This window comes from Nipponia nippon, unplaced genomic scaffold (assembly GCF_047370975.1).
Source record: "Nipponia nippon isolate SJK-2023a ecotype South Korea unplaced genomic scaffold, ASM4737097v1 scaffold_1, whole genome shotgun sequence".
Classification (NCBI taxonomy): Eukaryota; Metazoa; Chordata; class Aves; order Pelecaniformes; family Threskiornithidae; genus Nipponia; species Nipponia nippon.
The window spans coordinates 75,786,575-75,800,422 of NW_028262290.1; the positions used below are offsets into that span (position 1 = coordinate 75,786,575).

Here is a 13,848-nt window from a genome sequence, read left to right on the forward strand (position 1 = left end):
CATGCCGCCGGCGCTGCCGCGAAGGCTGGGCCAGCAGGCCCTTCGTGCCGCCCGGCCTGCGGGCCCAGCAGAGGCCTGCCTTGCCGGGCCTGCCCGGCCGCGGCCCTTTAGCCCCTCACTTGACGGAAGCCGCTGCCAATTTTAAAAGAGCTGTTGGTGCCGCCTCCGGGAAAACCCAAACGTCCGTCAGAATAAAGGCAACCGGGAGCAAGCCTCGCGCCGCACCGGTAGGTGCTGGGCAGGGCGCGAGGCTCACGAAAGCCGTCGCTCCCCGCCGGGCCGGCGCTGGTTTCGGCAGGCTGCGGAGGCGCAGGAGGGTTTCTCCGCCGGCGCTGGCGTGCGGGGTCGGCCGCCTCGCTCTCCGGCGGCTTTCCCCATCCCCTCCTCGCCCCCGCCGCGGCGCGGGCGGCCGCCCTGTTTGCGTTCGTCCCGGCCGGTCACATGGAAACGGGTCAGCAGCGCCTCCGCCCCCGCGCTCCCCGGGCCGCTGAGCGGGCAGCGGCCGGCCGACCCCGCCGTGCCCAGCCGCTCCCCCGCGGGGGCCGCGCCGTGAGCGCAGCCCGTCCCGCCGCCTGACCCTCGGCCCGCCGTGCCAGGCGGGGGGCCCGACCGGGCAGCCCCTTCCTCGGCGGGCGCAGCCGAGCTGTCGGTGCCCGCGGCGCGGCGTTGCTTCCCTGCCGGCCCGGTAAGGCGGGCGGGAGGCGGCGAGGGGCCGCCGTGTGCCGCCTCGGCGGGGCATCCCCGCTCGCGGCCGGGCTGGGCAGTGGCGGCGCCCCGCGCAGTGCCGCCCGGCGGCGGTGCGGGGCGGGGAGCGGGGGAGGAGGGGGCGAGGGAGGGGGCGAGGCCGGCTCTCACTCCTCTCCCTCTCCTCTGCTCTCTTCTCCTCAATCCCGCTCGCTCCCCCCCGCCGCGGACCTTCGCCGCTGCCCCGCTGCGGGACCGCGTCCGGACCGGCCCGTCCCTTAAGAAGCGGTGAGGGAGGCCTGGCCATGGAGACCCTCGTGCGCCCCGGGGCCAGCAAGCCCCCCAGCGGGTAAGCCACCCGCCGCGACCCGCGACGGACCGGCCGCCCCCCGCCTCCGCCGGCAGCAGCGGCCCCGGGCAGCGGCAGCAGCCGTGTGGCCGGCGGGCCTCGGTGCCTTCCGCGCCTCCTGCCCGCTCTCGGGGCGGCCAGCCGCCGAGGTCGCAGCCGGCGCGCAGGTGTCGGCGCCCCGCCGTGCTGGGCGCTAGCCCGCCCCGGGGGAGAGGGGTAGGGCCGGGGAGCAGGGGACGGCAGGGTGAGCCGGGGCGAGGACAGGTCCGGAGGGGGACAAGGCGCCTGCCTCGCCTTTCCCCTTCGGAAGGGACGCCCCGACCCGGCTGCCGTCGCTGCCCCTCCGCCTGCAAGCCCGGAGAGCGGGGCTGGGTTTGGGGCTTTATCCCGGCAGGGGGTGGTTCGGGCCGGCGGGCGGCCGGCGCTTGCGGCTCCCGTCCCGGGCCGCCGCGGCGTGGAGCCGGGGCGCTGGGCGAGGAGGGAGCGGCCGGGCGCTGGGGGCCTCGGGGCGGATCCGGCCGGCGGGGGGGGGCCGGGGAGAAGCCTTTGGAGGGTCCTTTGGGCCGTCCCGGCCGCGGGTCCCTCAGCCCTGCCGCGGCAGAGGGAGGAAAAACGCTGCCAGTCTCGAATTAGAAATGGCAAAAATTGTCAGGGGCGGGTCGGTGACCGCCGCGCCGGCCGCTGCTACCGGCTCCTCCAGCCGTGTGGTGCCGGGCACCGCTCTCGTAGTGTAGTAATGCTAAGTAACAGTCAGCCCTAGTCTAAGCCACAGGTGGATTTGGGGTTTGTAAAGCGAAGAAGCAAAGGCAGGCTATGCCAGCAGTGAATTTATGAGTCTGTTAATTAAACAACGAGAGCAGCAGCAAGATGAAGCGCTAAGTGATCTCTTTTGTCAAGAGCAGAAGCCGGGCAAGTTTTAAGAGCTGCCCTGGCTGCTCGCTGCGATTTACTGCTCTACTTCACACTGTCTGCACGGGCTGGAAAAGACTGCGATTGCTTCAGCGGCTTTTTTATTTTTAGTTCTAACCGTTTATGTCGTAAATTAATTTTTGGGTAAATAGAAGACAGCTGTACAGTACATGCTAGTGGGCTACAGTAGTTTTGTTAGGTTTATTTTCCTGAGTTTTATGTTTGATAGGAAGTCTTGTAGTGCCTAACTCGGAAAGTAGAACAGGGAGCGATAGGTGAAGAAAAGATGCCATTACTAGTGCTGTACTAATGAAACCATATGTATGCAATGTTTCTTTCACTTGCAGAGCATGACATAGCTTGCTGCTCTTTTTATGAATAAAATGCTAAATTCCTGTTAAAAATGACCCTGTTTGATCATGACCTTTTAAGCTAACTTTCTATAGCAGTAGATGCAATGTACCTCCCCTCTGTATTTAGCTGATGTGGTAGCATAGCTGCTTTCTAAAATCCTGATGAAGAGGAGATCTAGGATGCCAATTTAAACATGTGCTTTGAAGAGTAACCAGCATTTCTCAGATGCAGTGCTGATTAAAAATTTTTCTTGATTGCTAGGTATCTAAAGATTCATTAAAGAGTTTGAATTTGAAATGAGAAAGCGTGTTGCGAGTGCATTTCTGAGATGAGCACTGGAGTCTGAGGGCATTTCTGAACAAACCTCCTGAATCCTACGTAGCCACTTTCATCTGTGTAAACCTGTCCTCAGTCAGACTCAGATATCATGTATAGGAGCAGAAATTACAGGAACTGCGTTAACTTCAGTCGGATCGCTCCTGACATAGCTCAAGGAGGCGAATCCAGTCGTAAGGTTGAAGATGTGCTTGCGATACTCTGCAGCAAAGTGTGTGGGTGCTAATCTGCTCCCGCAGAAGGTGGTGGCAAAGGTGTTGTGCCCACCGACGGGGACTGCCTCTCTGTTTAGTCTGAGTTGATTTCAGCCGTGAAATACTGCTTGTTGCCTTTTCTTGCGAGTCAGAGGTTCCCAGCCTGGGTGTGCTCACGCTCTCAGTAGTGGGTTTCACTGAATGGTGCGTAATTCCCGGAGTTTCTGACATCCATACTGGCAACCGGTGGATGTTTGGTCCCTAATCAGGTTTTACTCGTTCCATGAGGAAATCCACTAGGGCCAGGAAAAGAGGGCAGCTTCGTCTGTCCTTGTTGGTTCCCGTATGAATCCAGACGTGAGCCGCATCTGTGGAGCGTGCCTGGGGAACGCTGGCTTTTAAGGCCACTGTGACAGAAATACCTTCCTTTCATGGCAGAAGAAATGCTATGCACGTTTCCAGCTTATTGATTGGGTTAGCTTGCAGTTATGAAAGGAGGTTAGAATGACCGCAACTTCACAATTTTTTCCCAAATTTAGGCAGAGCTGTTTTGTCTCTGTGTAAATCATTAACAGCAACATTAGGAGTTCCCCTTGTTAAACAGTGAAAAAATTTAATGTATCATTTGGTACAGGGTAGAGCAGCTCTGCTGTGTGCTTTACACAGATAAATTGACTATGTGTGTTTCATGGCACGGCTGCTTGAGAATCGCACATTTAAAAGCAGGATACTGTTATGGGGTGAGTTTTTTTGTTGTTCTAAATGGCAAAGGAAAAATACAGTTTGTGCTGGTGTTGCAGGGTTTATCCCGTTTCTCAGTTTCAAAATAGTCGTAGACTTCAGTACCAAGAATTTTTTTATTACTAATTGCCAGGCATGAGTTTTGTAAAGCTTTACCAAGTCCATAATGCTTTATTTCATTAACATATATTTTAGCTTATGAAGGTGAATTTAAGAGAATCAGTAGCAGCAGCAGAAATTAGGATTTATTCTTCTGTGATCATGCAACAGGTACTAGAAGAGAGAAACACACTTGTTTAAAAGCTACTGCCTCGGTGTCTGCATCTGCCCTTACTTCATTAGGGAGAGCAGAGACAGGCCTTTCTGGGTGTCTTGATTGGTGACTTTTTTGACCACAATGTGGCATAATTGACCTACATTGGTCACAAGTGGCGTAGAGGGCTCAAGCGTAAAACGAGGACTTAGAGGATCAATTCTGTCCTGCTCCATTAGGAGCCTCGTGAAGTGCAAAGCATCTTCTCCTGTCGTTGAAAGCATCTCCATCTCCCATGGAAACCTGTGGTTCGTGGGTCCTTCACCGTGCCTTTACGTCTGAGCACAGAAAAGCTTCCTCTGGAGTCTTCACCAAGTGTGGTGAAAGCCTCTGTGTTAAACAAGATGTATGAGTGCCTTCTTTAAGTAGGACCTTTATTTTCTGTGCTTCAGCTTCCTTCCCTATCTCACAGGGCTTTATAGTACTAACAAATACAGGCACACACTAGCACACCTACTTTGGCGGGACTTATCTGCTGGATTGAAGTGACCCTGGAAGTCAGATAAAGGCTGTGAAACATAAGTAACACTTACGTGCAGCACCTGGAAAAGCAAATCTCCAGGTACAGAGCAAGTCACGCATTTCAACTTGTTGCAACCTTTTCCTAATTTTTTATGCCTGCTCCACATAGTTAGGTGGGCTACTTTGTGAAACTGCACATCCAGCTTAAAAAAAAAAAAAAAAAAGTTGTTAATATGCTTCTGTTTAGCGTATTATTTGTAAACCTTGTCTTGAAAAGCCTGGAGGGAACTGTTGTCCGCAGAACATCTATGTGAACATCTGCGTATCACTGCTTACACTGTACTCTATCTCACCTTCGGATGTTATAAGATTCAGGGTAGACTGAGAAAGCGATGTAAGTAATCTGTAAATCAAAATTGGAAAACCGGGCAATTTGTATGTTTCCTCTGCATTGTATTTATATGAGATTTCAGTGTAACGTGCAGAGTACTGGATGGCAAAGGATGGTGACTGCAATTAGAAATGTGGAGTAGCAGAGTGGTACCTGCTTTGAAGGTTGCTGCCTTGGCCAGTTGCAAGACTGCCACTTGTGCTTTTGGCGTTATCCTTCATGGCGTGTCCCCGTTTGTACGTGAACTGCTCCTGCAGAATTCAGACGGTGCTTATTATGTGCACACCTGAGGCAAGGAATTTCTCTGTAATAGGTTTTTTTAGCACTGCAGCAGAATTAGCCCTGTCCTCCTCTCACAAGTAATTTGGGTCCAAAGTATTTCTTCTTGTGTTAGCAGAGATACATCACATCAAATAAAACTCAGGTAACGGTGACAGAATTGTGCTTGCTATTGCATAAAATGAAACAAGGCAATTTTTACTGTGTTTTGCACCTCTATATGAATATAACTGTTGACGATATACTGGAAGACATTTGTGGTTTTGGTCATGACTAATATCTCAGGTTTGCTGAAGATAAGCAAGCTAATTGTAAGAATAAGCTAAATGGTGAGATAAATGTGATGCAATCCAGTCCTGACAGCTGTTCTTTCTGAATTCCAGTTTCCTACTTCTCCTGTCGTACTTTTCCCCCCCTTTTTTTTTCTTTTTCCTTTCTGTCAGAAATATGTTAGTCTTGTACCAGAGTAGAGCATGAAATAGATGGCTTCTTAAGGTCTCCTTCATTTCTGGGCTGTCTAGAATATTCAGGATTTCTTTTCACTCTCCCAGTCTCCCAGTTGTCTCGCATTATTTCCTTTCCCATGGTTGTCTTTTGTATTTTTTCATCCTGCTCTTCTATGCTACCCCTGCCACTGTTGGGTGAAATCGAACCTTTTTTTTCTTGCTGTCACCTGTCTCGTTTGTTCTTCATGTCTTTCCCTTGTAATTCCAGCTTCACTCTCCTGCAGCTTTTGCTCCTCTAAGTTTACATCTTAGTCAAATTGCTTGTCTTTATGAAAGCACTGTACTGCTCAGCAGCAGGTGGTGCTACATTTGGATGGCACAGATTCTACCGGCCACCCCATCTGGGGAGGCTGCACCAACTGCAGTGAATTGCAGGATGCTGCGCTAGGTAAAGGTGGGGAGAGGGGGTGTTAATTACAATTTAGAGCACTCTCATGGGTGCACTTTTAGGTGATGCTGACCATGAAGGAAAAACAACTTCTTAAATATTTATCTTGAAGTTAGGTCAGTAAATACATGGCTGCCTTGTGCGTAGTTAATCTTGCTAGAGAAGTGGTATAATGCTTTTTGCTGAGTAATTCAGATCACAGTGTATGATTATGGCCAGAATTAAGGGATTTTTTTTTTTTTTGCCTTCGAAGGAATGAGAATTTTCTTGAATACGTGTACATATTCTTAAACATCTATGATGTTGTAAGTATTTAAGACTCCTGTTGTTGCAGACTTGAATTATCTTGGAAGCATTTATGAAGGCTTCTTAGCATTATTTTGGGTTAAAGAAATACACATGGGAGACTCCAGTTTATTCATGTAGGCAGAAGTGTGAACGCATTTACATGACCTGCTCCGAAAGCAGCCAGGAGGCCTGTGGCAGAGTTAGGGAAGTACCTCACTTCTCCTGCATCACAATTCAGTGCCTTAACAAGTATTCCTCTGTGTCTGGACTTTAGCTACTACTGTGTTAGCATCAGCAAACACTTGATTTTCTGGCAATGGCTGTGTTCTGTATACTGCAGCTTTTTGTGTTGCCCTGGCATTGTGATTTCCATGAAAATTGACAGCTTTCACACTTTAATGCTGCTTCTAAGAGATTGAGGGGTCTTTAGAAATTTATTTTTCTGTAGCGGCTTGAGCCAGCTCCTGCATTAAGAGTTTAGGAGTGGGAAAAGACTTAAAATCTGTGTTTCCAGCTTTGTGGTTTGTGATTTAAAAATCACAAATTGTGATTTAAGGATCTTTTAAAAGTAGCTGCATTTCCAGCTAATGGAAATTGCAACCCTTATTAACACGTTAATACTTTTTATGTATAGAGTGTTACCAGAGCTGTTAGTTGCCCAGTGAGCCAGGCTGCTTATCATTAAATAAGTGATGCTGGGAATAGTATGTTGTTGTCATAGTTTCAGCATGAGAGTGTCAGCGATGAGGCAGGGATTTAACCCATGCCAAGGAGTGAGTCACAAAGATTGCGTGGCAGGGCCGTGCTGCGATGGCGCTGACAGCATCTCGTACCTGCTTTTAGTCCCCATGCACCAGAAACGTCGTCTTTTCAGTTTCATTATTCCCCCAGCTAATGATGCTGTGCGTTTGTGCAGAGCAGTCATCATAATCGGAGAAGTGGGGAAAAAAAAAAGGGATCGAGAATGTTTTTTCTTTTTACGTTCCTTTGTTCTCGCTATAGCTGCCAGATTGAGAGCGTCTACAGGATAAAAAAAATCTTACTTCTTGCTGCTGACCCTGTAAATTCAACCTGATATTTGCGTGCTAAGCTGTGCTTTACGTGTTCCTTGCGATGTGTTGTATGGAAGAGAGCTGGCAGTCTCCTTTGACAGTTTCAGTGATGAAATGTGAGTTATAAAGCTTTCTCTGGCAGTCAAAAAATGATACAACTCTGGCATACCTTTTTTTTTTTTTTTTTAATAGGCGGTGAGCATCATTAAAGCAGGTAGGAAAGGTGCAAATGAAGTGAGAACTTGGTGTAGGCTGGGCCTGAGGTATTTCCAGAGGTGCAGCAGGCAGACTGCATTTTCAGGTTCAGTTCTGCGTTCTCCAGTGTCTTATTTTTATTAAAGGAGATTGACCTGTGTTAAGTTATAAAGTTGCTCTGTGAGTTGCTCTGCCTTTCTCTCTCCGTGTTACTGTGGCGTATGCAAAGAGGAACGGCTCAGGAAGGTGTGATGGAGAGTCCCTCGTGTAAGTAATCAGCAGCCAGGTCATTAGGGAACTTGCTTACAGAAAAACCACATTTAAGGACCTGCTTGGCACAGGAAGGGCTGAGGATTAAACCTGCAGTAGCTTTTGCTACACCAATTTGCCAGGACCACCTGGCAGCCTGCAGTCCTCCCTTTTTCTTCGAGCAAGAAGCCAAATAAACACAAGCCTCACTATTGCTGAAGCTGTTGTGTTGCAACTGATGTTCCCATAGCAAGCTCTAGCAGTGACCCAAAGGCTCGAAGAAAATGTGGTCTTTCTGAGCCATGCTGGTTTTGTGGCACTGACAGCGAAAACTTCCTTTACTCAATAAAATAAACAAATAAGATGCAAAGGCATACCACTGGTACGGAGCTTGAGGAAGAAAATTACATTTTATGTTATCAGTGTTCTAAATATAGCCATATTGTAAGGTTCAACAGCAAGTACCAATCACTTAGATAAGCGTTACTTTATGTTTTCAGCAAGGGTGACTAACAAGCAGTATGATTCTCTGTTTGCCATACCTGTTTTCCTTCACTATGTGTTGGGTTTTATTTATATTAATGCATGCTGATCTGATTGACTGTTACTGATGTGTTATTGTGAAGTGGAGCCAGAAGGGTAGAGCTCTGTTGTTTTTTGGTGATCTAGGGTTACTGACTTTTTCTTTTTTTCTTCTTTTTTGAAGTTCACACAAATACATAGAGATTTAAAACGGGTAACATTGGTGGTTGATGAGATGCTTTCTGAATTTTCAAACATTGTTTTAATAAACATATGTGCTACCATTCATAGTAAGACAGTATAAAACCTCTTTATATTATTGCTTTTTTGTTAATAATTTTTTGATGGTTTAGTTAGACTAGAGAACAACAAAATTCAAAGGCCTGAGTACAAACGCACCGTTGATGATCATTTGCGGCCATCTCCCAGATCTGACAGTCATTCCTGTTAGTCTGCTGGTCCCCTTTCCTCTGAAAAGGCAGTTTGCTTTTTTGGGGTGAGACTGCTGGATTTCTCCTTGGTACTTGTGTTACATGGTGTTAGGAGATGGTGTGATGGTGACATGAGGAGGAGTTTCTCCTCCAAGGCTGCACAGAGGTTCTCGTGTTGCGGTGTATGTAAGATCCACCAAATGCAGAGTCGGCTCGGTCAAAGCCAACTTCTCCAGGGACACAGGAGGAGAGCTGCAAAGAGCTCTGTTTTAGATTATCTAGATGACTTTTGTTTTAAAAGATGTTCTCTTCCTTCCCGCCCCACACGTCCCGCAGTGGGTATTCTGTGCTCGCCCCTGAGGTCTGTTGGGAGCCATGGTAGTGGCTTTCTAATGTAACAGAAAATAAAGTAGTAAATTCTGTTCAAGACCCTTTAAAATACTAATATTTCTTTTATTTCTCTTGTGTAGAGTTATTTTGGGGTATAATAAGCATTATTTTTTTCCTGCTTTAGCAGGTTCCAAAAAGATAGTAAAAGCTCCAAGTTATTTGATAATAAAACATATTATTTCATTTTTGTTCTTACTTCTGTGCTTAGGTGGCTTTTCTTTCTGCATTTCTCTTTTTTGTTTGAAGTGAGTGTCTTGCATATGCAGCAAAAATAACCACCTAGGTAAATACATCAAGGATGGCATGTCTGATCTTACTGTGCATGGGACATGTATTTTCCCTTCTGGTTTTGTCTGAGTGCCACGACAGGAGTCTCCAAAATCAATAAATAGTTTAAGCCAAAGTGGAAGAAAAAACTGTTTTCTGTGCTTTTCTTCGATCTCTCCTCCTGTTGCGGTGCTTTATTTCTGAACGGCACAGCAGTGGTTCTGGGTGTTGAGGGAATATCTTGGTGTGACCAGATTCCTTCTTTCCCCCCGCCCCCCCTTTTTTTTTTTGAGTAACTTCTCATGGTACTTGGTACCAAGCCTACGCTTTCATGGATGCCAAATAAATTACTCCCCGGTTCCCTGGGGGTACAGCTCATGTTTCAGTGTCAGCACAGCTTTCTCTGCTCTAACCGGGCTCCTGGTGTTGCTCACAGTCGCTGCTGACGAATGCTCTGATCCGTCCCTGCTAGGACAGGGCTTTCTCCTTGGGAAGGAGACCAGCTTTTGGCTTCTGCTGTGATTAAAATCTTGGTCCTGTGACACCTTCCAGTGCTCCTAAGACTGACTCTACTAATTGATTAAATACAGCTACAAATAGGTCAGATCATGTTGCTAAACTGCCAGTGTTGTAATTAACACAATTATTTATTTTGCTTGCTTTTAATTACCTCTGTTTCTCTGCCTGAGCTGAACTGGAGAGCCACTTGGTCATCTCATTGCCACACAGAGCAGCATCGCATGCTAAAATAGTGTTACGATGTCAGATGTGCATAACCTTGTGCTTTTCGAGACATGCAGTCTTTTTATGGTCTTTTTTTATGGCTCCTTAAGGTCTACTGTGCATCTTCATTCCCTGGGTAGTGCCTTGGCCAGAGGGAGACAAACTGGGACTAGTTCCTGTCCTCAGTGAGTCCCAAAACCTTCCTGTACCCAGGGAAGCTGCAGATCCTCCGGCACTGGGCTGTCTGTCGTAGCGGGCTTGCCTGAGGTCAGCCTGGCACAGGGACACTGGGGAGAAACCAGAGTGTGCCAGGACTTCATCCTCAAACTCCATCAGGGCTTTCGTAAACCAGATGACATTTTTGCTCCTGCGCTTACATTAGTAAGTTGAGGATTGCTGTCTTCAGATCAAGTTTGTTATTCCTGAGTATAAGAAGTGAATGCAAAATTCCTTTCCTCTTATCAAACCTAACTTCTCTGTTGCGAGACAACCACAGATGTATCTGTGCGTGATGGATAGAGAGTTCAGAATAAAACTTAAAAATAGCAAGAAAAAAAGGCAATAGGCATGCCTCCCCTGTTATGTAGGTAATTACAGAACAGTATTTTATCTTAAATTTAGAGAATTGTGAATTTTACAAATTACTGTGTATTTAGGAGGAGGATAAAAAGTTATACTGCAGTTTTAAGTAATAAATTTAGTTGGCTTATTTTGTCCCTTCGTTTCAAGTCTTGTAGATTCTATCACCTTCGTAAAACTATCTAGAATATCCAAGCACAGTCCTAGAACTATACGGTGATGATTAAACCATTTCATGACAAAAGTAAAGTTGCTTTTCTTCTTAACTTTTAAGCAAATACAGTTAATTTAATCCTTCTTCCAACTCTTGCATGGATTTGTAAGAAACAAGAGAATACCTTCCTGAAAGAGCAGTTAGTTATTCTGCAACTAGCATATACCCAGTTTTCAACCTCACAGGTATTGGGAAAAATTAATCTTCTAAGGAAAATTGATTATACTTTTGGTGAAAAATTCTTCTTTCTGAAGAGGACAAATTGTGAATTTTGGAAATAATTGAATATCAGTGAATCACAACTGTTACTTTATTTCTTTGCTTTTAGTAGTCCTATTTTGCAATTAATAAACAGTGTCTCAGTGGGTTTTAGCACTTGATGCCAGGATCAAAATACGGGGTCTTCCCCCCTCACCCCAGCCACGTTGTTTCTTTGCATTGTTTTGAAGGTTTTTTTTCCTCCAGCCTCATATAAGGCAAACCAGGGATTTTGGTTTTTCTTAGAAGCATCCTTTTTTTTTACATTTCTTTTTTTTCCCCCCTTTTTTTTCTTTTTTTTTTTTTTTTAAGGCTGTTAGCATAGTGTTGTACCAAATGACTAGTAGAGGCCAGGCAGATTCAGAGCCTGTCTGTTCCCATGGTTTATTGGCCTCTTTTGGGACAGAGACAGGGAGTCTGCTTGCAGTTGCCAGAGAATGAAGTGCAGCAAAAGCAGTGGTTAATTGTTTAATGCAATATTGGAAATGGGGCTGTGGTCAGCTGCTCTGAAGCAGCTTGAATTTATAAGACCCGTTTAGCATGGAGCAGAGCGGGGCACAGCTATGTTCCCATTGCCTTAATATTCAGCTTTAGAGCTGAAAGGCCTGTGGAGTTCGGTTTTGCTCTGTTTCGCTTGCCAGGCTGAGGTGTGCAACCCCCAAACAGCTCCGCTGAAATCTCTGGGTCTGCTCCTGCGTCGAGCAGGTGGGAGAGGGACCGGCATGGGCTTCGCTTGGGCAGACTGGTGAAAGAGCTGTGGGTGCACACTGCTCTTGTCTCTTTACCGGAGTTCTGGTTAATATTTTATGTTGAAGTAACAAAAATTAGGTATCTCGATCTAAAGGGGGGTGAGTTTGTGTGTGTAGGTAAAGATAGGTGAGTTGAGTGCCCATATTCCCCTATATTCTCCACCTGTGGTTGCTTTTCTTTATTTACCTGATGGTAAACTTCAAAGTGCCATCTTTCCACTGGTGTTCTACAGCTAAAGACCTCTTGGACACCAACAAGATACTGTTCGTACTGGTTAAGGATAAAGAGGTCACTTGTTTCTGTTCTCACTTGCTCTTTTTGCAAGACCAGATAGTGCTAATAATTTTTGAAAAGCCCGCAACTTGTCATGCCATTATGCCAGCCTTATTTAAGAATATGCTCATCTATATAGTTGTTTATTATTGTGTATTCTCAAATTAGCCATAGTTATTTTGGAATGAAGACTCTTTGCATTCAAGTGGTTAAATACCATACTTTCTCTTATTAAAAATGAGATCCAGGTCTACTGGAAAATATTTTACAAATATAAAACTGCCTGGAGTATAAAACCTGTTTATACAGATACTGTGGGTTTCTTTCCATGAAAAGCACCGTAAATTCCCCATGCTGCTTCATTTTCATAAGAAGTTACTTGGAAAGAAATACTGCTTGCGGTGCGTTGCCAATTATTTATATACTAATTTGCTACCTGAGAATAATTTCAGATTTTTAAATTCAGTTTAGTATTGAAGTGATTGGGGGAGGGGAGGTCTTAAACTACTTCATATGTTACAGTTTAGCTTAAATTTACCTGGAAAGAGACAAGCAGCACTGAATTATTTTCTTTTTTTTTTTTGGGGGGGGGGGGTAATTAACCTCTTAAAAAAAGCAGTGTATGTATAAAGAGTTTTCATTAATTATTTTTTAATGTAAATTCCCACTTGCCTGTATTGTTACAGGACAAACAACTCTGTGCTGTGTATAAAATATTAAGCTGTCTTCGCGTAAGTAGTCCCTGTGTGCAGAGTTGAGGTGCCAAATTTGAATAGGAGGCCATGTACAATGCCTGGGGGCAGAGCTCTGTTCTGCCATCGTTAGAGAGGACCTGCACGTCAGCCTCTGGTACAGATCAGCCCTTCAAGTGACTGACCCAAATAGTTGAAAAGGGGAAATACATTCTCTTTCTTCTCTTTTATAGGTTATCTTTTGTACTTCAGCCTTTTGATTAATCTTGGAGAAATAATCTAGCCTATGCTGTTTCTTTTTTTCCTGAGCAGATGGTAACGAATGTGTCACTAGCATGGAGACTGAATTTTCCTTCCCGGCTTGGCCAGGAAGAGGTAGGCAGAGTTACTTGGGAAAACATAATGTGGAAGCTCAGATTGCAAAGAAACCCCTTATGCCCTGTTTAGCACCTGGCTATACCTGTGCAACAGTATTCAAATATTTATAAATCTTTCATAAGCATGTTTATTTGAAGACAAAACCCCAAATCAGCAACAGGGGTTTTCCTGCATTAAATTGCTTTCACCAAGCATTTTTTAAGGTTAAAACCTTAAAACTCCCTGGAGAGACTTTTCTCTATTTTCTATGCAGCTTTTTCGTTTTACCAAGGATATCCTCACCATGTATAGAAAGAAAAAGAGTAAGTTCAGTGGTATTCAATTGTACTATAGTGATGCAGTTAAGAGAGTAAAAATAGTATTGTCTTATCATCCAGCAACCAGACGAACATTCTTACAAAACTCAAGGACCTGAGTGAGTTGGAGACTTCATGTTCCTTTTGTGCCTTTTGAAGTGCCCGAGATTTGTTCCATAGTGCTTATCATAGAAAATATCTCAATTCTGCAGAATTAAATTCTATAGGCATAGAGAGGTCCACACAGGAGCTGTTTTGGAGGCTGCTTTGCGTGACGTTGGTGAGTGGTTAACTGCTTGGGAGCGGTGCGAGGGGGGCTTAGGGTGCAGGTGCTTCATGCAGAGCTTTAGTCCTTGCATATAGGTAGGCTCAGGAGCAAGCCTTT

At 45.9% G+C, this 13,848-nt stretch overlaps 1 protein-coding gene across 15 annotated transcripts in view; it reads left to right on the forward strand.

The window, feature by feature from the left end:
• The first annotated feature begins 258 nt into the window (after positions 1-258).
• COBL (cordon-bleu WH2 repeat protein) overlaps positions 259-13,848 on the forward strand; it is a 223,226-nt gene continuing 209,636 nt past the window's right edge. For 7 of the 15 annotated variants that reach the window (XR_015705259.1, XR_015705263.1, XR_015705261.1 and 4 more), the window contains exon 1: positions 706-1,033. Coding sequence is in view for 10 of the 15 variants with exons in the window: in XM_087759993.1 (XP_087616119.1) it covers positions 990-1,033 (44 nt within the window). In the remaining 5 variants the exon portion in view is untranslated. Of the gene's footprint in view, positions 452-497; positions 686-705; positions 1,034-13,848 lie in introns of those variants that run through there. The other 8 variants (XM_087760002.1, XM_087760048.1, XM_087760038.1 and 5 more) reach the window with 4 other exon arrangements.